We start from the raw sequence: 24,046 nt of genomic DNA, 5'->3' as shown, positions 1-24,046 counted from the left end.
CAGCCTGGGGCCCTCAGTCCCTGCCTGAGCCATATTGTAGGTGTGCCAGTCTCTGCCCCTGTCTCCTGGATGGGCCTGGGACCTGCACTGTAGAGAGCTGCTCTCCTGGATGGACCCTTCAGGCCTAGGTCAGAGCTTGTCATGCAGAACTCTAGCCATAACATAGCATAACTAGTCTACTCTGTTCTGTTCTATTCTATTCCATTTTCTGTTCTATTCCCTGCATTCACTGTGAGTTGAATAATGATGAGACTGTTACTTGCCTGAAACGCCAGAGGCTCTTCAGTTCCAAAAACACTTTCAAGGACATATATCACAAATGTGATTTTATTTTATTTTTCTGCATCTGTTTCAGAGATGATGCTCACAAGCATTAACACAATGCGCATGTGTAGCCAGGAACACGCTGATGCATTCTTCAGTCTAATTTGAAAAAAACATCGCTTGCAGTCTGGCAAAAGATAGCCACAGAGCTGCAGAAAGTAGCAGCAGGCATACACGCCAGGCCGTCCCTGTGTCCTGAAGAGGGAGAATCTGAAGAATGAGGACTGGTACCAACCACACACCACAGTAGATGTGTCGGGTACCATGGGGTATTTTCAAAGTATGACACATAGCAATGACAAGCACCCTTTTTGCCTTCCAAAACTTGCTCCGCTGTGCTTCTTGGTCAGTGATGCATAGAAAGCACTCTCGTGCCTGTCCTGTTCTTGTATTGCACACAGTGAGAGCTGAAAAGTGGCAGCTCCTGATGGTGCAGCAAACCTGGAGCCCTTCCAACCACAGGCTGTTTTGCACAAGCAAAACCAGCTGGGGAAATAGAACCAAGGAAAGAGCAGAGCTCACTCCTGCTCCAAATTTGCAACAGGCAAGAGAGCCTGAGAGAGCCAGGGCACAAGTGGCACCTTGGAGATGCCAGAGCAGCAAGCAACCCACTGGGGCCACTCTTGGTGGTGGTGGCACTGTGACATGGGGGTGATGGAGATGCCACCTGCACTGCCCACCCTGTCTGCCTAGCATCCTTAGGAGGAAGGCCTTTTGGGTGCTGGCCAGGAGGCCTAGGAGGCTGTCCCCGCCCTTGGTTGCCTTGCACCGGGCACAGCTTCTGGGTGTCCCTGTAAATTCCTCCATACGTTTGGACTATGTGGATAAGGATGTGGGGATGTCAGGGGTGAAATAAAGGCTTTCAGTTTCTGCATGAACTACTATGGTGAGGTCATCCTCTTGGAAAGAAGTCCTGAATTGTTTAGTGTTCTTGACCATCTGTTTCTTTGCGCTTCATCCTTTGACCTTCATCCGTGATATCTTTCTTGAAAATGATGGTAACCCTCTCAGCCTTTGTCCTGCTCCTGCTAGTCATCATCTTCTTCTATCAATTCTTTGCTTAAGGTCATGCACCTCATGGAAATATGCATTTTGCCAGTTGTCTGTGAATGCAAAAATCCCACAACTCATAGCAATTTCACAATTAAGCAATGTCAGCTAGCTGCTTAGCAAGCCTGTCACTTCTTGCCTAAGCATTGCTTGGGATCAACCACTGTTCCAGTTCTAGGAAGGATTTTGAATCAGTTATTTTCTTTCTGTTTGAATCTCTGGCTATTTTCCTCCGAGACTCTGTTGTAACATAGAATTAATTTGCAATTACAAAATGAGCCAGATTCTTGGTCCCAGATGTGGTTTTCTTGGCAATGGAAACAGGCTTTGGGGGAAAGGCAGCAAGTAGAAAATAACCACTAACTCTAACACACAGTACAACTTAGGTCGAAAGATCAAACAGTTACCATTCTGGTTCCCTATGAACGTACACAGCTGTTAAGAACTGGACACTGCGGTTACTTTTTTCCTTAAAACACTATAAATGTTTCTCCAGATTTAACCACTGAGACTGCATTAAATTAGCAGTGTCATTTCCCACACACAGTTTCAATTTCTCTGCCCTTCTCTCAAGTATATCAAAAAAGTAGTGGAAGATAACACTTTGGATGAGGAAGAATCTTTTTTATGAAAAGATTAAATTTTCACATCCAAAACACACAGTAGTGACAGAATCCTTCCCTCTCTGCCACAGCACATGAAGGAAAATCCAATCTTTTATTCTTTGAATCTTACATTTCTTATATTGTTTGAAAAGTTCACACTAGATTCTATTCTCAAATTAAACAGGATCCATTTAAACACAGCATTTGTTCAAAGACCAATCTAGTAGTATGATATCACCAAGGTGACAGTTTCTTCTCCATTTAGTACCCAGGTCAATCTGGTTTATATTGAATTAGGCTACCTGCTATCTCTCAGATGAACTGTTGATCAGGTGAACAGTTTCAAATGAGCCAGAACTAGTCAAGAATTTGCACCAAATACAGCGATTAAAATGAACCTGTTTTTGAAAAAGTCAGAATTTTTGCTAGCATCTAGAGAATGAAAAGGTATCTTCAGAAAACCACACAGGAAATCTCTTAGAAAATTAATCATTCTAACATTATGGTAATGAAAAAACAAGCCGGTACCTCCAACCCTTGTAAAAGGATGTGAAAACAAACCAGTACAGCTACAGGTGTTCTTTATCTATCTACATATAAATAATTCCAGTAAAAGGGACACTTCTAATTTGATGCAAGCCTGGAAACACTTCTCATACATATCTAAAACACAGGACAAGAATCTTAAAGGAGAAAATTTAACTAGCAGGGACATGAAACACCGTTCAATCTGTATTTTATTTGTGTGCATAAGGTATGGAAAAATGAGAGTTACTTGTAACAGATATTGCTCACTTAGAAGAGCATTCAACTGAAAGGTATTTTGTGAAATGACAGAAAAGAAAGGTTTACAACACAAGCATAGAAGTTGTTTTATTTTGGGTATACAATCTTTATTTAAACTGTTACATAAGAATAGCTTTATAGAATAAGATTTCTGAGTAGAATTTTTTCTCTTTCCTCCTATGTCTGTTCTAAGCTTTGATGTTCATACTTTCGTCCCCACACTCTTCACAGGACAAAGAATTATTTATGTACAAAATTATACTCTGAAAGGCACCTCAATGAACCTGACACCTTTATATTTATTTTTAGGGTATCACTTGCACAAATTTAAGTGAGAGTGGCAGGTATAGAGTGAACACAAGTCATCAAGAATAGTAATTATAAAAGAGGAAAAATAAAGAGTCTGGCATATGAAAGTTTCTTCATTACTCTTTAGTATATTTATAATCAACCAATTTCCTCTCACATTTTCCAGCTCTGTAAAGTAAGAGCAGTATATCTTTCCAGAGTTTGTTTGTAAGCCATACAGTCCAAAGTAGCCATGCTTAAAGACATTTTATAAACTATATTATAACGTGGCATGATAATTTCCCCATAGGTATAGTCACTGGACACATAAATTGTTCCTTTGCCAGGACAACACTTCCAGTTCTTGATAATTATGGTTTTGACTAGCTTCCAGGAAAAGCTGCCACTTGGTTACATCCATATTGAGTTCCTTTGCTGGTGATCTTCTGTCCAAATCACAAGGTTCACAGATGAAAGTCTCAAGTGTCCTGAACAAAAACTCAAGAGATATCATCTCCCCCACATATATACACTTACAAACAGTTTTGCAAAACTTAATTTACCAACCAGCTTTACCCATGGGAAAATAACTTTACCCCTTTTGTAGCTAAGGGATTCATTTGCCTGGAAACTTTCCTGTTTGTGGGAGCTGCCTGTGAATTCCAACGAGGAGGATGAGGCCCAATGGAAGTAGAGAGCTTTGCACCAGCAACAGATAGCCAAGCTCACAAGCAGTGACTTTCAGCAGTAGCAGCAGGCAGCGTTTTGTTCACAGAAGCACTGTCTCTGTCTCAGTATCTCACACACTCCATTTCAGCAGATCTGAAATCCTTATATAAAGTTTCTCTCTTCACCCTTCTTTCTTATGGTTTTTGGAAGAAGGCAATGGAAGAAAAAAAAAGCCCAGAGGAACAACTTACACCAGGATATCACTTCTCCTGCTGCACCATACTACCAGTGTTATCATGGCACATGTCAACATGACTGGAATCAAGATCAGAGTTATGAGAATTTCATCCGGTGGATCTTCCCAGTGAACCTTTTCTGAAGTACAGTTTGAAAAGAATTCTTTATGAATTCCAGTGATAAAGCCCTCTGCGAGGGGATTTGGCCAAAAGCAACTTGCATTGTTGGCTTCATGTTCTGTGCACTGGGTAAAGTTGTCATAATACCTATGAGAAGAAAAATTAACAGAAATTTAAATAGAACACATATGCACATTACACAGGTACAAATACAGGCTGCGCGGAGAATGGATCGAGACCAGCCCTGAGGAGAAGGACTTGGGAGTGCTGGTGGACGAGAAGCTCAACATGAGCAGGCTATGTGCTCCTGCAGCCCAGAAGGCCAACCGCATCCTGGGCTGCATCACAAGAAGCACGGCCAGCAGGTCGAGGGAAGTGATTCTACCCCTCTACTCTGCCCTGGTGAGACCCTACCTGGAATACTGTATCCAGTTCTGGAGCCCCCAACATAAGAAGGACATGGACCAGTTGGAGAGGGTCCAGAGGAGGGCCATGAAGATGATCAGAGGGCTGGAGCACCTCTCCTGTGAGGACAGGCTGAGAGAGTTGGAGCTGTTCAGCCTGGAGAAGAGGAGGCTCCGGGGAGACCTTACAGTGGCCTTCCAGTACCTAAAGGGGGCCTACAAGAAAGATGGGCAGAGACTGTTCAGAAGGGCCTGTTGTGACTGGACTAGGGGTAATGGTTTCAAAATAGAGATAGATTTAGACTAGATATTAGGAAGAAATTTTTTACAGTGAGGGTGGTAGAACAGTGGAACAGGTTGCCCAGAGAGGTGGCGGATACTCCATCCCTGGAAACGTTCAAGGCCAGGTTGAATGAGGCTCTGAGAAACCTGATCTAGTCGGGGATGTCCCTGCTCCTTGCAGGGGGTTGGACTAGATGACCTTTGAAGGTCCCTTCCAACCCTAACCATTCCATGATTCTATGATTCTACACTTAAGAGAAAGCTACATAGAGTGCCATATAGAATCTGTAAGAGTGAGTCTATCATGTAGACACTCTGCTGAAGAAGCTTTAATGGAAGCTGTGGCTATCAAATACTAAATAGTGAGACAGAAGAACTGACTAACATGTACTCATACAACTGAGAGATTTCATGTGAAATCCTGACATCCCGGATGGACAGTGCTCAAAACTCTGTCTTTTGGGTGCTGTTACTACAGACAGGACCTCCTAAAGCCACTTAAGCAGAATTAGAATCCCCTAGACATCTACAGTATCTTTCAAAAAACACACACACAAATGTGCCCAGAAAATGATATTTTGAGCAAAATATGGATAATTCATGCTTCATCTGTCATTGGACATGATGCTGTGGCAAGAAAGATGATGTGACTCTGGGACCAAACCACAACATGCATTACTGTGTAACAATTTCAGTTCTGTTGTACCCTCAGACAGTAAGAAGATAATGGGAAAATAAACACACAGAAAGTTAGCTTTTGACAACCTTTATCTTTTGTCCAACTCCAGCAAATGCCCAGTAGGAAAAAAAAAATAATTCCTAACTGCACATGTTCATAATGCTCATGAAGGACTGGAAACCCACTTGATTTCAACATAGCATGTGCTGAAATTTAACTGTCCCAGGATAACTTATGTTTATTGATAATTGGCTACTTCTCAGGGAAAAAAAAGGAAACAATAAGCCTAAATGAGTAATCAGATGGGTTTTCTGGTGTTACCATAAGCCAAAGAAATTCAGGAGGCAGACGGAGTATGAAGAAGGAGATTGGAAATTAAGAAGACGAAGAAGAGTGTCTGGTCAGTACATGAATAGGGTAAAGAAATAAGGAAGCTGAATTATCATCCATTGCATTTTTAAATATTTCTTTCAGACCTATGTGACTCAATAAACTCACTTCAAAGGGAAATTAAAAATAGAAAGGAGAGAGCAAGAAACCACATAACACCTCAAGGGATAGCATCCTGCACTATTATCTCAAGACCCGACCCTCCCTTTCAGTATGTATAAATAGAGTAACTCCTGATGACTCATTTTGACATTAAATATCACAGGGGACTGATATTGACCCAATCCTTCGCTGTGAAGTAGTGGAGAAGAGACATTCAGTATTTGGGTCAAAACTGAAGCCCACTCTCTATTGTCTGTCTGCCAGGAGAAATGTCTGCCTGCGCATGCTACAAACACCCTAACTATTCTATGATTCTAGGAGAATACAGGCTGCAGAGCATCTATGTTCTCAGGGCTGTGTTCACAGAAGAAAAAGCCTCACAGAAATGTCCTTCTACAACCTACTCACAGTTCTCATTCTCAGTTTGAGAATGTTGACATCAGTTTGAGCCGATGTTGCTTTATTCATAAGCAAATACACTGGATGATCTGACAAGTCCACACCCAGATGCTCTGGCACACAGATGCACATTTGTATGTATATTTTAAGAAATGCAACCAGAACGGAAGCTTTTGTAACAACATCAGCAGCAGGGAAACAACAGGAAATAAGCTAAAAATAAAATACAAATATTAGCTGTTTTTATTTTAATAGTGTCATTCTTCCATGCAGTCTGGTAGTATCCACTCTTTATGTCCTTGGACTAAATTAGAAGCTGAAGATGTCTAGTTGAATATGAGACAGACAGTCCCAGACAACCCGAACAGTAATACATCTAAAGGCATGCCTGTAAGGTTTGACAGACAACAATAGAGATGGTGGAGCTAGCCCATACAGCTCAGTGCTCCATCTAGCACAGACACCAGGCAGGGCTCCAGAGAGCATTGGACCTCCAGCCCTGTTCTGTGCCATGCTCTGCTGAGCAAACTTGGCCTATCAATGGCTGTTTCAGCTCCCCACTGCCACAGCCACTTCAATTTGCCAATGTGTTCATGCAGAATAACAAAACCAGCAATAAATCCTGGTGATCTGAGCAGAATTCATATAAAAGTACCCTAAACTGAAAGATTTAATGATATAAAACCTTTATTTTTTCTTTTCTTTTTTTTTTTCTGAGTGTAAGATCCTAAAGACAGCTGACTGTTCTTCTAAGAATTCTGTAGATTTTTAAAAGAAATGTTACAGGGTGCAAACGAAAACACTTCACACTGATTTTGCATTTCAAGTACAACACAGCTAGAAAAATCCAGTTTTGGGGAGAAACTTTTTAGCAGGGCCTGTTGTGAAAGGATGAGGGGTAATGGTTTTAAATTAAAAGAGGGCAGATTTAGACCAGACATAAGGAAGAATTTTTTTACAATGAGGACGGTGGAACACTGGAACAGGTTGCCCAGAGAGGTGGTGGATGCCCCATCCCTGGAAACATTCAAGGCCAGGTTGGATGAGGCCCTGAGCAACGTGATCTAGCTGGGGATGTCCCTGCTCCTTGTAGGGGGATTGGACTAGATGACCTTTAAAGGTCCCTTCCAACCCTAACAATTCTATGATTCTATAAGTAGCTCTGGGAAGGTTATTATTCTTTGTGCTGAATCACATATATAGCTTTCAGGCTAGCTACAAGGAATCCTAGTTAGCTAATACTCAGAAAAGGTACATTTATTGGGAGCCAGGTCACAAGCTTTGTGATCAGTGAGCTGAAAAACTAATGTATCTGTGAGTTTCAACTCAGTTCAGTAGGCCAGTATAGAAAAACAAAAACTAAACATAATCTGAGTACCAAAATTCATATAAAGATATGCTTTCCCCTGATAAGCTCAGAAGAATCATTATAAGTTTCACTGAGGAATCAGCTACTTGGTCATACTGCATATTCTTGAAAATAACTCACTTTCAGAGAACATTAAAAATACTTCATTGCTCTTTGGAGCAGTCTCTGAGCTATAATATGTGTCTTGAAAGACAATTTTCAATATTCTAGAACAACACTTCACTGTCAGCACACAAACACTTTTTTCTCCTCTACTTTGTTTCCAGTGAAACACATAATAACAATTGTGTGGTTAGGTTTTGTAAAAACTGTGGAAAATTTATTTTGTGAGTTGTTTTACCTGTGAGAAAATGTATTTATATATATTTACCTATAACCAAGAACCTGGACAGTAGGCAGTTATTATCAGGGATGGTAGTATACACATTTGCCTTAACGGGAAGGTGTTTCACAAAACGCCCACTCAAACTATTCAGCGTATCTATTACATCTCACCCATTTCAGCATAACCAGTTGCCTACCACTCAGGGCACTTCTCAGTCTAAGTGTGGGCTTGAATCTCATCGACAGTTCCCCACATCCCCAGGGAAACTGTAGTCAATTTTTGCTCTTTCTTCCTCAACACTCCTGCACAGAAAAACTGCAGAGATTATTGGTTTACAAACACACAAAAAGATAAAACTCTGTCCTCCAAATTTTCATGAGATCAAGAAAACAAACAGATTGTTTCACTAAGAGTTTCAACAAATTAGCACTTTCCAAAGAAAAAATGTTCTTTAAAAAAATTCCAAATAATTGTCAAAAAACAAAGTATCATGTTACTGTAGACAAACTTTTGAAGCATTCGCTGGCTGCAGCCAGGAGACCCACTGGCAGTTCCAGTAACATAATTTTGCCACCTCTCCAGCACTTATGGATAGACCACTCCAGAGACACTCTGCACACATGCAGTCAGGGATGTTTTGCCATTGCTTAATGAGATGGGTCAGGAATTAAAAAACAAAACAATCACTGCACTTTTGCTATCCCATTTTACATAAATCAGTTTCATGATCAGTGATACAATTATGGAAGGGTACAGCAAGGTCCGTACATTATGAGTTAATTTTTGTTATTTTGAGTCCACTAAGTATTCAGAAAATATGGGGAAAATACTCTCTAGCATAAATGAGTCTTGATGTAAATCAGGTAATAGATAGTCCACAGACACTCACTCCTTCTGCTACTCTACAATCCTAGACAGAAATCTAGAGGCATTGTTCCAGGGTACTACAAGTTATGTGGTGTATTTTAATAAAAATGTATTTAAACTCTTTTTTTTCCCCCAGATGGTTCAATCAATAAATTTCTTTATACATAGTCATATATTAAATTAGATTTCAGAGTGAATTATGATCCTTGTAACCTTCACCCAGTCTGGAATGAGAAACGCTGAAATAATAATTAAAAATATCACATGATGAGAAAGGCTCTTCTTACAGTATTTCCAGATGAAGTGGAGGCAGGAAGTACCAAACAACCTCACAAAAAGGAAAAAAAAAAAAAAAAGCTTATTATTGTGTGATATTAAGCCAAATTTTATAGATTTTAAGGGTGTAACAGTCTGGATGAACTTCAAATAAGGATCCAAACCTTAAGATTATTATCTCCTGAGGTTTCACCATCTCATTAAAAGGAAAGCTTTACTTTTATAATCAGCTATAAGCCTACAACTACGGTGGGATATTTCTGAGCTTTTTTCCTTCAATATCTCTCCAAACAGATTGGTGGCTGTATCTCACCATTCCTTTAATCATGTATCTTCTGCCAAGAGGAGTATTCTCACAGACATACTTCTGTCTCCCTAATCAGATCAGATCTGCTGTCGTGCATCAACAATACAGAATTCAGCCATAAGAAAATAATGCACTACAAAACATAAGGAAGGAAATGAACATGTGGGCGTGGGAAAGGGCCAAAAAAATCCTTGCTGGTTTAACGACAACATTATAAAGTACAGTTTACTCTCATGTCACTAAATAATGGGCATTGTGACAGATTTACTCACTTGGGCTGAAAATAATAAACACATTCTGGTGTCCTTTGAAATAATTACAGATCTCCACCCCTGGCTTCATATCAACAGCTGTCTGGAAAATGAAAAATGGTAGAATAAACCTAACTGAAAACCCTAAAATGCACAACTACTACTAAATTGCTGTTAATTTCATAAAGATACAGCAAGAAAATGTAAAGAGCAACTGTAGATGTAAGCAGTAGTTTATATACCTACTATCCATCTCCAACATGAAACATGAACTACTACATTAAGCAAATGTAGAAAAAGGAGGGAAATATAGCTTAATACCAGGTACTATGTTATAAAGATAAAAAATTTAGTAGCACTGCAATTTTACCAAGCCAGAAGCTTCTACTAGCAAGCAGGCTTTGCCTTCCACCACTCCTAAGCTATACTTTAATGATTACTTAGTTGTAAACTCAGCCCATTTTTGGGCAACACCAGTTCAGAGGGGAAGTATTCTCTAAAGTCATCACTATGCCATGTCTACAGCAGCCAGTCCCATAACTCCCTTGAATTAGACAAAAACCAAAAGAGTAAGCGAAAGAAAATCTTAATCCCACAAAAACTTAAGCATATGTATCCAACTCTTATATACATCACACCTCCTACGTAGCCATCAACATCAGTGATGATGTGTGGAAAAAAGACGTACTTAACATACTGAAGTCTGCACATGGTCTCAGATGCTCTCAGTCGCCTCGTGAATTCCCACCTCTCCAGCTGAGAGAGAAACAGAGATACGGAGAATACACTGCAGAGGGCACTAGAAAATGTAGGATTTAAGAGCAGCACATGGAATTGGCATCCTGCAATCCAAACACTGCGCAAATGTCTGGCTTGCAAAGGTTCATTCATGTACGGTATCTTCCAGATAAGAGTTTGTTTTGCTCCTTAGAGATAATTACAACATTGCAGTGTCACTCTGCTCTATGAAGTGATCTGGCTCAAGAACTGTGGCTTTAAAACAGTTTGTCTAAACCACTATTACTACGTTATTGCATGAACACTGAATGAGAAGCTCAACATGAGTTGACAATGCGTGCTTGCAGCGCAGAAAGTCAACCGCATCCTGGGCTGCATCAAAAGGAGCATAGTCAGCAGGTCAAGGGAAGTGATTCTGTCCCTCTGTTCCGCTCTGGTGAGACCCCACCTGAAGTACTGCATTCAGTTCTGGAGCCCCCAACATAAGAAGGCCATAGCCCAGTTGGAGAGGGTCCAGAGGAGGACTGCGAAGATGATCAGGGGGCTGGAGCACCTCTCCTATGACGACAGGCTGAGAGAGTTGGGGCTGTTCAGCCTGGAGAAGAGAAGGCTCCCGGGAGACCTTACAGCGGCCTTCCAGTACCTAAAGGAGGCCTACAGGAAAGATGGGGAAAAATTCTTCAGAAGGGCCAGTTGCAATAGGACGAGGGGTAATGGTTTTAAAATAGAGGGAGATAGATTTAGATCAGATATTAGGAAAAAATTTTTTTACAGTGTGGGTGGTAGAACACTGGAACAGGTTGCCCAGAAAGATGGTTGATGCGCCATCCCTGGAAACATTCCAGCCCAGGTTGGATGAGGCTCTGAGCAACCAGATCTAGTTGAAAATGTCCCTGCTCCTTGGAAGGGGGTTGGACTAGATGACCTTTAAAGGTCCCTTCCAACCCTGACTATTCTATGATTCTATGTCAGAACACATTACTTAATCATGAACTCATCAGGGACAAAGACTAAAATGACGAAGGCTGAACTTCTCCAAAGAAATCCTTCTTGAGCTAGCTATCAGAGTCACAATGAAGAAATACATGCTAGTATAGTGGTGAGTATGAATTCTCCTGGAATGTGCCAAGTTGAGGCAAATCCCTTCAGCAATTTGACACAACAGACATTAAGCTGCTGTTAATTAAAAAATACATCAGACATTTTGCATTTCTGGCTTAAAATTGTACATTTCTTTATCATAAGAACAGGATCATCTGTGACTCACTGCTTTTAAATCATCAGTGCTCAGTTTCTAACATTGACTTGAATTACAAATTCGATGACAGAGCAGCTGATAGAGACCACATTCATGACCACAGCTCACTTCTACGTAAGCTCCTGAGACATAGCAAAATTTCTTGTTAACAAGTTCCCTAGTAAACAGATGTCCCCAGGTTTGCAGCGGCAACGCTATTAAATCATAAAAGAAGCAAAAACTGTCCAGTATCTATCCATGACCAAGCTCCAAGACAGGCAAAACTATTTCAGCCATCAACCAGGTGAGTGAGTTTGTCTGGTAGCTGGCTCAGTGGGCCCACATAATATCAGGACATCCAGGGAGAGATGCAATGTACACTTGGGCTCAGGATTCAGGGGTGGACCTAACCACTGAAGCCATTGCACAGGTTATTCATGAATGTGAAACGTGCACCACAATCAATTGAGCCACGTAACTAAAGCCTCTCTGCTGTAAAGGATGGTGGCTGCAATGTCAGTAAGGGGAGGCCTCACAGCTGATAACATCACACTCCCACAAACCTGCCAAGGCAAATGTCATCTGCTTATCATGGTAGAAGTAACAACCAGATGGTTGGAAACTGTCATAGTTCAGCCCTGATCAGGACCAGACTACGCAGTCTCTCTCCTGCTCCCCCCACCCTCCGAGAGAACAGGGGGAGATGATATAAGAAAAACGGCTCAAGGTTTGAGATAAGGACGGGGAGAAATCCTTAAAGTTACCGTCACGGGCAAAACAGACTCAACTTGGGGAAAACTATTCATTTATTTTCTAAAATTAGCAGGAGAATGAGACAGGGAACAAGATAACCTCCCCCCACCCCTCCCTCTTCCCGGGCTTAACATTATCTCTACTACCTTCCCCTCCCGAGCGGCACGGGGGGGGAAAAGGGAATGGGGGTCGCGGTCAGTTCATCACGCGTTGTTTTACGCCGCTGTATCATCGTCAGGGGAAGAACTCCTCGCATTCCTCCTCTGCTCCAGCGTGGGGTCCCTCCCACGGGCCACAGTCCTCCGTGAAACTGCTCCGGCGTGGGTCATCTCTTCCACGGGGTGCAGTCCCTCTAGAACAGCTGCCCCAGCGGGCCCTCCACGGGCCACAGCCTCCTTCAGGCCTCCACCTGCTCTGGCGTGGGGTCCTCCACGGGCTGCAGGTGGATCTCTGCCCCTCCGTGGACCTCCATGGGCTGCAGGGGGACAACCCGCTCCACCATGGTCTTCACCACGAGTTGCAGAGGAATCTTGGCCAGGAGCCATATTACTCCTCCCCCTCCTTCTGAACTGACCTTGGCATCTGCAGCCGTTCCTCACAACAGGCTGGCAGACGCCTCTCAGGATCCTTTTTACATCTTATTCACTTCTCATCTCCTCTTCACTTCTTGCAGCCGGGCCGGGCCGAGTTGGGCCCAGTCGGCTGCCCGGCGGGAGGCCAGAGGGTGAGGCCTGCAAGGCCCATGAGGCTCGCGCCTCCCCCTCTCTGCCCCCCGCTCAGCTGCTTCACATCTTCTCCTCCCTCTTTTTCCTGTTTTCCCCTACTTAAATACGTTATCGCAGAGGCGTTATCACGGGACATTCTGCTACCAATTGGCTCGGCCTTGGCCAGCAGCGGGTCCGCCCTAGGCCCGGCCGAGTCCACTGAACAAAGGGGAGCGACTTCTAGCAGTTTCCTACAGAAGATACCACCTTAGGCCCCCCCTCACTAACAAAACCAGAACAGAAACATATAGAATCATAGAATGGTTAGGGTTGGAAGGGACCTTCAAACATCATCTAGTCCAACCCTCCTGCAAGGAGCAGGGACATCTTCCAGTAGATCAGGTTGCTCAGAGCCTCATCCAACCTGGCCTTGAACGTTTCCAGGGATGGGGCATCTACCACCTTTCTGGGAAACCTGTTCCAGTGTTCCACCGTCCTCATTATAAATTTTTTTTCCTAATATCTAATCTAAATCTACCTCCCTCTATTTTAAAACCATTACCCCTCGTCCTGTCACAACAGTCTCTGCCCATCTTTCTTGTAGGCCCCCTTTAGGTACTGGAAGACTGCTATAAGGTCTCCCTGGAGCCTCCTCTTCTCCAGGCTGAACAGCCCCAACTCTCTCAGCCTGTCCTCATAGGAGAGGTGCTCCAGCCCTCTGATCATCTTCATGGCCCTCCTCTGAACCCTCCCCAACTGGTTCATGTCCTTCTTATGTTGGGGGCTCCAGAGCTGGACACAGTACTCCAGGTGGGGTCTCACCAGGGCAGAGTAGAGGGGGAGAATCACCTCCCTCGACCTGCTGGCCACTCTTCTCTTGATGCAGCCCAGGATGTGGCTGGCCTTCTGGGCTGCAAGGGCACATTGCCTGCTCATGTTAAGCTTCTCGTCCACCAGCACTCCCAAGTCCTTCTCCTCAGGGCTGCTCTCAATCCACTCTCCACCCAGCCTGTATTTGTGCCTGGGATTGCCACAACCCGTGTGCAGGACCTTGCACTTGGCCTGGTTGAACTTCATGAGGTTGGCACGGGCTCACCTCTCCAGCCTGTCAAGGTCCCTCTGGATGGCATCCCTTCCTTCCAGCGTGTCGACCGCACCACACAACTTGGTGTCGTCGGCGAACTTGCTGAGGGTGCACTCTATCCCACTGTCCATGTCGCTGACAAAGATGTTGAACAGGGCCGGGCCCAAAACAGACCCCTAAGGGACGCCACTGGTGACCGGTCTCCACTTGGACATCGAGCCGTTGACCACCAGTCTCTGAGTGCTGCCATCCAGCCAATTCCTTATCCACCGAGTGGTCCGTCCATCAAACCCATGTCTCTCTAGTTTAGAGAGAAGGATGTCATGCAGGACAGTGTCAAATGCCTTGCACAAGTCCAGGTAGATGATGTCAGTTGCTCGTCCCTTGTCCACCGATGCTGTCACCTTGTCATAGAAGGCCACCAAATTGGTCAGGCACAAAATGCCCTTTATGAAGCCGTGTTGGCTGTCACCAACCACCTCCTTGCTCTCCATGTGCCTTAGCATGGTTTCCAGGACATTCTGCTCCATGACCTTGCCAGGCACAGAGGTGAGGCTGTAACCTAAACCAGTGACTGAAACTCCGTCCTGAAAAGCAAGTGCTGTGGCAACATGGCACCCCAGGAAGAACTGAGTCAGACAATGGGACTCATTTCCAAAACCTCATTAGCACATGGGACAAGGAATATGGCGCTGATTGAATGTACCACATTCCCTACTACACACCAGCCACTGAAAGACTGTAAGATACAATGGTATGTTAAAGACTATCCTGAAAGGGACGGGCACTGGGACATGTAAGCAGCAGGATGCAAACTTAGCAGAAAAGTCACTTGGCTAGTTAATACCAGAGGATCAGGTAGCTGACCTGGCCCTGACCAGACAAAACCCTGCATATTGTAGAAGGAGATAAGGTCCCTGTAATTCATGTGGGGAAGTGGCTGGGAAAGACAGCATGGTTTGCTTCTCCCTCGGGAAAAGGCAAACCTGTTCACGGGATTGCTTTTGCCCAAGGATTCAGTACACTTGGTAGGTAATGCAGGAGGATGGGGAAATCCAATGTGTACCTCAAGGAGACTTAACCTTGGGGGAAAATAACCCATGATTTGAGTCGTCTATTTTAGGAAGTACCACAGCAGGAATCACCTAAAGCAACAGAGAAAGAGCCTTGCAAAAGCTGAACAAGTGTAGCAATGACTTAATCTGAGTTGATTTTGGTGTCCAGTAACTCAACAGAACATGCCTCTCCTGATCAGAGTGACCACCATAAAAGAGAGCACCCAAATCATGGACTAAGTGGATGTGTTATGGACATATTATGGACAATTCACAGGGATGACGCACAAACTAAGGGAAGATCTGTGTATAAATCAAGGATGGGAAGGGAGCTGGTGGTTAACAAGGAGGTAGTGGATACTGTAGTTCCTGAGCAGGACGTAAACAGTATGGACTAAGGGGTGGAGATTGTACTGGGCCTGGCTAGGACAGAGTTAATTTTCTTCATAGTAGCTCATGTAGTGCCGTGGTTTTGAATTTTCACCAAAACAGTACTGATAACACACTAATGCTCCAGCTTTTGCTGAACAGTGTCTGCACAGCATCAAGGCCTTCTCTGTTTCGCACTCTGCTCCCCTCAACGAATAGTCTGGTGTGTGCACAATAGGCTGGGAGGGGACACAACAAGGCAGATGACCCAGACTAACCAAAGAGGAGAAACTCTTCAGCAGGGCCTGTTGCAATAGGATGAGGGGTGATGTCTCCCTCTATTTTAAAATAGAGGGAGACAGATTTAGATTAGACATTAGGAAAAAATTTTTACGAGGGTGGTGGAAAACTGGAACAGGTTGCCCAGAGAGGTGGTGGATGCCCCATGCCTGGAAACGTTCAAGGCCATGTTGGATGAGGCTCTGAGCAACCTGATCTAGTTGGGGATGTCCCTGCAATTTGCAGGGGGGTTGGACTAGATAACCTTTAAAGGTCCATTCCAACCCTAACTATTCTATGATTCTATAAAAGGGAAAAGAGGGGATTTTAGGGTGGTTAGCCATCTTTTTGCTTCGCAATTAGCTTGGCATTGGTCTAACCACAGGAAGTGGTGAGTGATTGCCTTTACATTATTTGTTTTGTTTTGTTTTCTTCTTGTTTCTCTGGGGTGGAGGGGGGAAGAAATCAATGAGCAGCTGTGTGGTGCTTAGCCGCCCATCATGGTTAACCTATGATATCTTTAATACAAATTTTGCCCTCTGGTTCAAAGTAGTATCTGAACTTAGAGCATTTTCTTTATAAAAACTTTTTTAACTTTCCAAAAACATATATCCACAAGACATTTCATATTTAGAGCACAAGAAATAGAAAACGGAGGAAAGGCAAAAAAGCTGAGGTATGGTTCTGAAATTAACAGGGTTGATGTGTGACAATTCCTGCCAGATGCACAATTAAAATATTGCCTAGGTGAGAATACAATTGGCCAGACAACCTACACCCTCGCCTTACAGATGTTTACTCTCTACCAGATCACACACATAACTGACAAGTGACAACAGTTGACTACAAGTAGCAGGAATCATTACATACCTACCCCTTATACAGTCAAACAAATCAGGCCTGTGTTTTGTAAGTGAAACATAAACTTTAAAACTTCTTACTTATGGATCAAGTTTCAAACTTTTTGTCAAATTGGTAAACTAGTGAAAGCTCTTAATCTTCCTGGGCTTCTCATGATATGAGACAGTATGTTTCTGGTGGAGGGATTCAAACACATCACATGGTTTTGTGTCACTATACTCATCAGTATTTAAAATTTTACATCTAAAATTTTAATTCTTATTAAAGAACATGGGAAGGGAAGCAGGAAGTACTCCAAAATTGAGATCCAAATGAGCAGACCATCTTGATTTCTAGTAAACACTTCTCAGTGCTGCAAATCACAGATGCACAATCTCTGCTGCCTCATCTGTGTTTTCCCTATAACAATCTGCTATTTCTCTATCCAATTCAGACTATTTCACAATACTTAAAAGCAAAGGCAAAGCCAGACTAAGATCTGGTATATTTTCTTTCCCATCAGCTTTGTCTTTCCCTTCAGTCTCACTCAGAAAATCATTAGCATTTTCAAGTGCATATCTTCCTTCAAAGCCTAAATATGAAGATGAGAGCCCCAAGAAGCCAGTAACAGCCGCTCCAGCCAGCAAGTCAGCTTCATCGAGGGCCCAACTTAAGTGTCTCTATGCTAACACACGTAGGATGGGGAATAAACAAGAGGAGTTAGAGATATGTCCACCCCTGCAGGGCTACGATCTTACTGGCATCACAGAGACATGGTGGGATGGCTCCTATGACTAGGGAGTTGGAATGGAGGGATATAGGCTCTTCAGGAAGGACAGGCAGGGGAGATGAGGAGCTATGTCAACAACCAGCTGCAGTGCATGAAGCTCTGCCTGGAGATGGATGAGGAGCAGACGGCAGGGCAGGGTCAGGTGACACCAGAGTGGGGGTTTGCTACAGGCCACCTGACCAGGAAGATCGGGTGGACAAGGCCCTCTTCAGACAGATAGGAGCAGCCTCATGGTTACAAGCTCTGGCCCTCATAGGGAACTTCAACCACCCCGATATCTGTTGGAGGGACAACACAGCAGGGCACAAGTAATCCAGGAAGTTCTTGGAATGTGTGGATGATAATTTCCTTATGCAAGTGACAGAGGAGAGATGCAACGAGGAGAGATGCAACATTGGATCTTGTTCTCACCAACAGGGAAAGGCTGGTCGAGAATATAAAGCTCAAGGGCATCCTTGGCTGCACTGACCATGAGATGGTAGAGTTCCAGATCCTTAGGGCAGTGAGGAGGACGCAGGTTCAGCAAGGCCAAGGGCAAGGTCCTGCACATGGGTTGGGGCAATCCCAAGCACAAATACAGGCTGGGCGGAGAATGGATCAAGAGCAGCCCTGAGGAGAAAGACTTGGGGGTACTGGTGGACAAGCAGCTCAACACAAGCCAGCAATATGTGCTTGCATCCCAGAAAGCTAACCACATCCTGGGTTGCATCACAAGAAGCATGGCCAGCAGGCTGAGGGAAGTGAGTCTCCCCCTCTGCTCTGCTCTCATGAGATGCCACCTGGAGTACTGCATCCAGCTCTGGAGTCCCCCAACATAAGAAGGACAGAGACCTGTTGGAGAGGAGGGCCACAAAGATGATCAGAGGGCTGGAGCACCTCTCCTATGAGGACAAGCTGAGAGAGTTGGGACTGTTCAGCCTGGAGAAGAGAAGGCTCCGGTCTTCCAGGACCTAAAGGGGGCTTATAAGAAAGACACGGAGAAACTCTTCAGCAGGGCCTGTTGTGATAGGACAAGGGGTAATGGCTGCCTTTATAGTCAGTGGAGACACTGGGACAATTGTAGGGCATGATGTATATGATATCATTTAAGACACCTTCCTTAAGTTTCCATTGACTATGGAGTCAAGGAGAACTAGTATATGGGACAGATGAATACCACACCTGTTCTGTGTAGCAAAAAAAAAGCATCACAAAAAAAAAAAAGCAAGCTAGTCAAGACTTACACTCAAATATGCCACTGTCAGTGATGGAGAAACATGCAACCAATATGCTATTCTTGTATCTACCTAAGCTCAACTCCTTCCTAAAAGTATTACCACTGGAGTCACCAGTGGAGTTTACACAGTCTTCCCTCCAGTCAGTCCAAGTGTAAATGCACTTAGTGCATGCAGGTATTCAGTTTAGTCACTAGCATCAATTATCTGTTGAAGCAATTCTGTTTTCTCCCAAACACATAAGTCACTTTGTTCGTTCACCTTGTAAAGTTTGCTATGTATAACGGCTTATTTAACACCACTTTTCTGAAAATGTTCCAACTCCATGCTAAAACCATTATTCCACCACTGCTTCCAAAATGAAATGCTCATCTGGCTTCAGCCCAAATCTCCAACATTTGGGCAGGAGCCGGAGTCAGGTGGGAAGAGCCACTCCCCAGCCCAGAGCTGCTCTGAGCCAGTCATTTGCAGCACTGTTTGTATCATCTCAGCAGCTCAAGGCTTTTCTTTACATCTAGATGAACCAAGCTGACATGCACGCAGAGAAAATGTGGCTCTAATCCAGATCAGTACTACACAGCTGGGCCTCTAGACAGCTATTCAAAACAGGAACCTGTGAACACAGTAATTTTTCTGACCAGCAGACAAAAACTCACAGGGAAAGAAGTAACAGAAGAGCCCTCCTCATTCATTCCAGCTTACCTCTACAAACAGCTCCTTTAGATTTTAAAAGGAAGTCATCTGCTGAGTCGAATCCGTTATTAGATTCCACTCAGTCCAAAGTAGGACAAGTATTTTATAACATCACAGCATCATTTCTTAAAGTGGAAACACGAAAGAAGAATATCTTATGATATCCAGCTGTGAAATAGAAATCATGAGACAACCAGGCTTACACTTTGCGAAACGCCCACTGCAGCATGTGGAGAGAGTGAAAAACAAATAAAATTTTAAAAACCAATTCACCTGCTTGTAAGTTGAACTTTCCATCATAGTTTCCATACACCTCTGTCCTGGTTCTGGCTAGAATAGAGTTAATTTTCACCTGAGCTGGGAGAGGAACTGGAGCTGGTGGCACCTGTGGCTAGAAGACAAAGCTGGGATAGTTTACTAATTAGCCAACAGCTGGTATAAGTTTAACCAAATTAGCCAAAGGGCTATTCAATACCATGTGACATTATGCTCAGTATATAAGTGAAGAGGGTGAGTAAGGGGAGTCTCTTGCTACTTGGGAGGAAGTTGAGCATGAGGATCTAATGTGAGCTATTGCACTGTAAATTACATGCTTCAGTATTTTCTATTACTGGGGTTCGTTTGTTTTCCATCTCTGTTTTGTTTTTTTTTCTATTATTGTCTCAGTTTTTGGGGTTTTTTTTGTTTTTTTTTGGTTTTTTGGTTTTTTTTTACCTCAACCCATGAGTTTTGCCTTCTTTTCTTTACCGGTTCTCCTTCCTGTCCCACTGAAGGGTGGGGGGAGTGAGTGAGGGACTGCGTAGCTTGGTCCTGAGTGGGGCTAAACTATGACACCTTCCTTAATTTTTATAAGCACAACAAGAATGTAGATTTCCTTCTGATTATTTATGGAAAATGGGCTTTATATACACAATAAAATTCCTGTAATTACAAAATCCATTTGCTTTGGGAGGAGAGTGGCAGTTTTCTGTTCCAAGCAGAACACAAATAATAGGAGTCATAAACCAGACAACTAATTACAGATCTTAAACTTCAGAATACATCAACTACTAGTTAACAAACAAGCGATTTCTGTGGTTTCAAATAACAAACATTATTTAAAATTTCAATCTGTCCACGAACAGCTCACAAATGAGACCAAAATTGATAAAAAATTAACTATAGAATCAACAGAACCCTAATAACATTAGAAAAATACCTAATAACATTTAAAGTAAAGTATAGCATAAACATCTGATAAGGGAGGCGCCATGTATAGAAAATCATAGAATCATAGAGTGGTTAGGGTTGGAAGGGACCTTCAAAGGTCATCTAGTCCAAGCCCCCTGCAAGGAGCAGGGACATCTTCCACTAGATCAGGTTGCTCAGAGCCTCATCCAACCTGGCCTTAAATGTTTCCAGGAATGGGGCATCCGCCACCTCTCTGAGCCACCTGTTCCAGTGTTCTACCACCCTCATTGTAAAAAATTTTTCATAGTATCTAATCATCTAAATCTGTCTCCCTCTGTTTTGAAACCATTACCCCTAGTCCTGTCACAACAGGCCCTAAGTTGTGTAAGTCCTGCTTAACTACTATTCAAGCACATTATTATGTTTTAACACGACTTTGACAGTACAGCCTGTACACCACTGGATGTGGATGTTTTCCTTTCTTACATCTTCCCCTCTTACTCGTGGAGGTAAAGACACATGCCCTCTCTTTAAGTAACTTCTTGTGCTTTGTGGCTTCCTTGAGTCTGTTCTGACATCTCATACAAACAACAGAAGCAAATGGTGGACCCAAAGGGCCCTACTTCTCCCCAACTGTTTATGGAAGACTTGAGTGTTGCAACACTCCCTGGGGTTGCTTAAGGCCAAGTCAGCAGCCTCCTAAGCAGGTGCAAAAAATACTATGGCAAGAGATTTTGAATGACATTCAGTAAGAGGCGGCAGCCAGTCTTCTGATCTGCAGATCAGAAGAAGGGGGACCGAGCATCTTGAGGAGATGTCACCTGAAAAAGGCAGCTAGTTCTGAGCTTCTGGCTCTGCTGAGTTTATGCAACTTCTTCTTGGGTCCTGCTAAGCTTCACCTTAATTTGAGGAAGAACAGTGTAATATGGCACATCATCTGTGAAAGATAACAAACCCTTGCCATAAGAAAGCTATTATGCGGTCTGTTTATTTTTAAGCACTGTGACTAGCCAAGTAGTGGTTTTACTTTTTGAGTCTTTATCTAAGTCCTTTTTGGATGATGAAAACATTGCCTTATTTTCACACTGATGGTAAAAAAAACTAATTTTTTCCATCCACAGCAACAGTCAAAAACAGTCTTACTTTTTTGTACCTATTTTTTCATAAGTAGTAACACTAATACCTTACATTTGTCAGCCTAGATATGTATTAGGTATATATACTCCCAAGTCATATGATGCAAAAATCCATGATAGATTACAGTGCAATGTGATAAATTATACATAACATAGACCATCTTAGGATCATTCTGCTTCTTAAGCTATCTTCCTGCAGATAAAAATCAGACTCAGGGGCTCAGTGATAACTCCCTGTCCCACAGGCTCCATACGGAGACAGACTACCCAGCTCTAAATGCCAAAACACTGATTTTAAAATTTCCCTTCCCAAAACCCACCTATGTTATGAACTGATACTCACTTTAATATGAAATGGTACATTTTAGCAGTCATTGAAATGTGTGAACAACATATGTTTACCCAAGAAAATGTACAGCATCAGTCCCATGAACGCTGAAAAGAATGGTGCTCTTAATTAGTCATCTATGCAGTATGCTCTGGCAACTTTTGTTCTTTCGACCCCTTACACATTCAGCCCATATCATAGAAAAAATGTGTAATTTTACAGAGCTGCTGTACCTCTATTATTTTTCATAAGTACTATAGTAATTTCATACATTGCCATCAAGTTTATTATTGCAGCTAGCAACATACATGTCTGCCCTTTGTAGATTACACAATAGGCTGAAGAAGGTGACTAATGTCTTTAAGAGCGCAGAACACTGCATTTATTGTCTTGGATATACTTTCTGACATTGAATTATATACTGTTTTGCAAGGGTAAATAGAAATGCCAAGCCTTGTCAATTAACCATGTAAAATACTTTTTTTTTAAAGTATCATCATATAATAAACTTCTGTAATTGAAACAAGACACTGAATACAGAACAAATGGGTAGTATTAATTCATACCTCATTGTGCTGTCAACAGTTAGCCACATGACTAATACCACATGTAGCTTGAAGCAAGAAAATCTGGTTTTTGGCCTCTGCTGAGTTTATCTGTATTATTATATGTTCGTGGTTGATTCGTTTTGAAAACAAGAATGCAGAAACTGTCTTAAAAATTAAAACAGAAGAACCACAAAAGTTCTTATTAAGTACCCATTTTCATAACACATTTTTTTTTTGCATTTTTATTGCCTCTAAAAATACACCGTGCATTATATTTGCATTGCATAATTGATACCAGCCTACAAGTTATGCCATATTATTTTATCACCAAGTAACTTTATACAAAAATCTTATGTAGTTTATTTTGAAATATAATCTTTAATAATAAGCTCCATTAAGATTGTTTTCTATTACTGATCTTGCCACAGTAAGAGGGCATGAAAGGTGTTGAAAGGGCATATCAGCTGACAGTCATGACATTTAACAGCAGAGTGCTTTCTAACATCATCTCTAAATCACTTACATTATTTTTTGCAAGTGACTTTACTCATTAGGATTATTATATTCTTATATCTTGAACTATTTGCTGTTTGACTTTGTAAAGTAAGCACTGACATATCGATCCCATCTTTTGGATGTAAGCTACCAGCCATGAGTCTGACACATGTACTGCAGTACACATTAATTTGACTCAGAGCACCCTTGTTAAAAATATTCTAACTGGTGTCTTCTGGTGACCTCAACTTCACCAGTGTTGAAAATTCTTTCAGAACTTTAAGAAGCAATTATTGATATTTACATTGGTGATCTTTTGGCAAAGGCTAGATTTCACTCTCTCTTTGAAAACAATGCTTCACAACAAATAAACATAACAGATGCCAAAATTTATTGAAAAAAAAAAAACACTTGAGAAACTGAAATCTGATATTTAGAATTGAAGAGTTTTCAGCTATTGGTAATGAAAAGGTCGTTTTTTCTCCTACTTAGTAGCAGGCTCAGAAAAATCCCTTTTTTCTCACACTGGTAAGAACTTTTACAAAGATTTGCAAAATTATCGTAAACTGAAGAAGAACAGGAAGGTCTGAGCTCTTAAAAACCTTCAAGAGATGGAGAACAGGCTGCAAAAGCACACTATTTTTGGCATGATACAGTCATCATCATCTCCTCAATATTAAACCCAGAGTCTCCAGTAGTTTAAAAAGAAAGAAACAGTTATCCTTGATGAAGAAGAAACTCCAATCATTTCCTTCTCTCCTCATTCCTCAGCAATGGCATCCCTGAGTTGAGGCTTTTGTAGACTGCAGTTACAACATGTGCTGTAGTATAAATAACATTGTTTTACATGATCAAATCTGAGCTCGTGGAAGTTTGTGTATTTA

At 42.4% G+C, this 24,046-nt stretch overlaps 1 protein-coding gene across 2 annotated transcripts in view; it reads right to left on the bottom strand.

Moving 5' to 3' along the window:
• Positions 1-2,835: 2,835 nt before the first annotated feature.
• Positions 2,836-24,046, bottom strand: part of RAMP3 (receptor activity modifying protein 3) — a 32,572-nt gene continuing 11,361 nt past the window's right edge. For both annotated transcript variants that reach the window (XM_086743071.1, XM_086743070.1), the window contains one exon: positions 2,836-4,225. In XM_086743071.1, coding sequence (XP_086599197.1) covers positions 3,970-4,225 — 256 coding nt within the window. In that variant the 3' untranslated portion in view covers positions 2,836-3,969. The remainder of the gene's footprint in view (positions 4,226-24,046) is intronic.

This window comes from Chlamydotis macqueenii, chromosome 2, assembly GCF_036417535.1.
Source record: "Chlamydotis macqueenii isolate bChlMac1 chromosome 2, bChlMac1.mat, whole genome shotgun sequence".
In the NCBI taxonomy this organism is placed as follows: domain Eukaryota; kingdom Metazoa; phylum Chordata; class Aves; order Otidiformes; family Otididae; genus Chlamydotis; species Chlamydotis macqueenii.
This window is presented reverse-complemented; position numbering and strand designations above follow the sequence as displayed.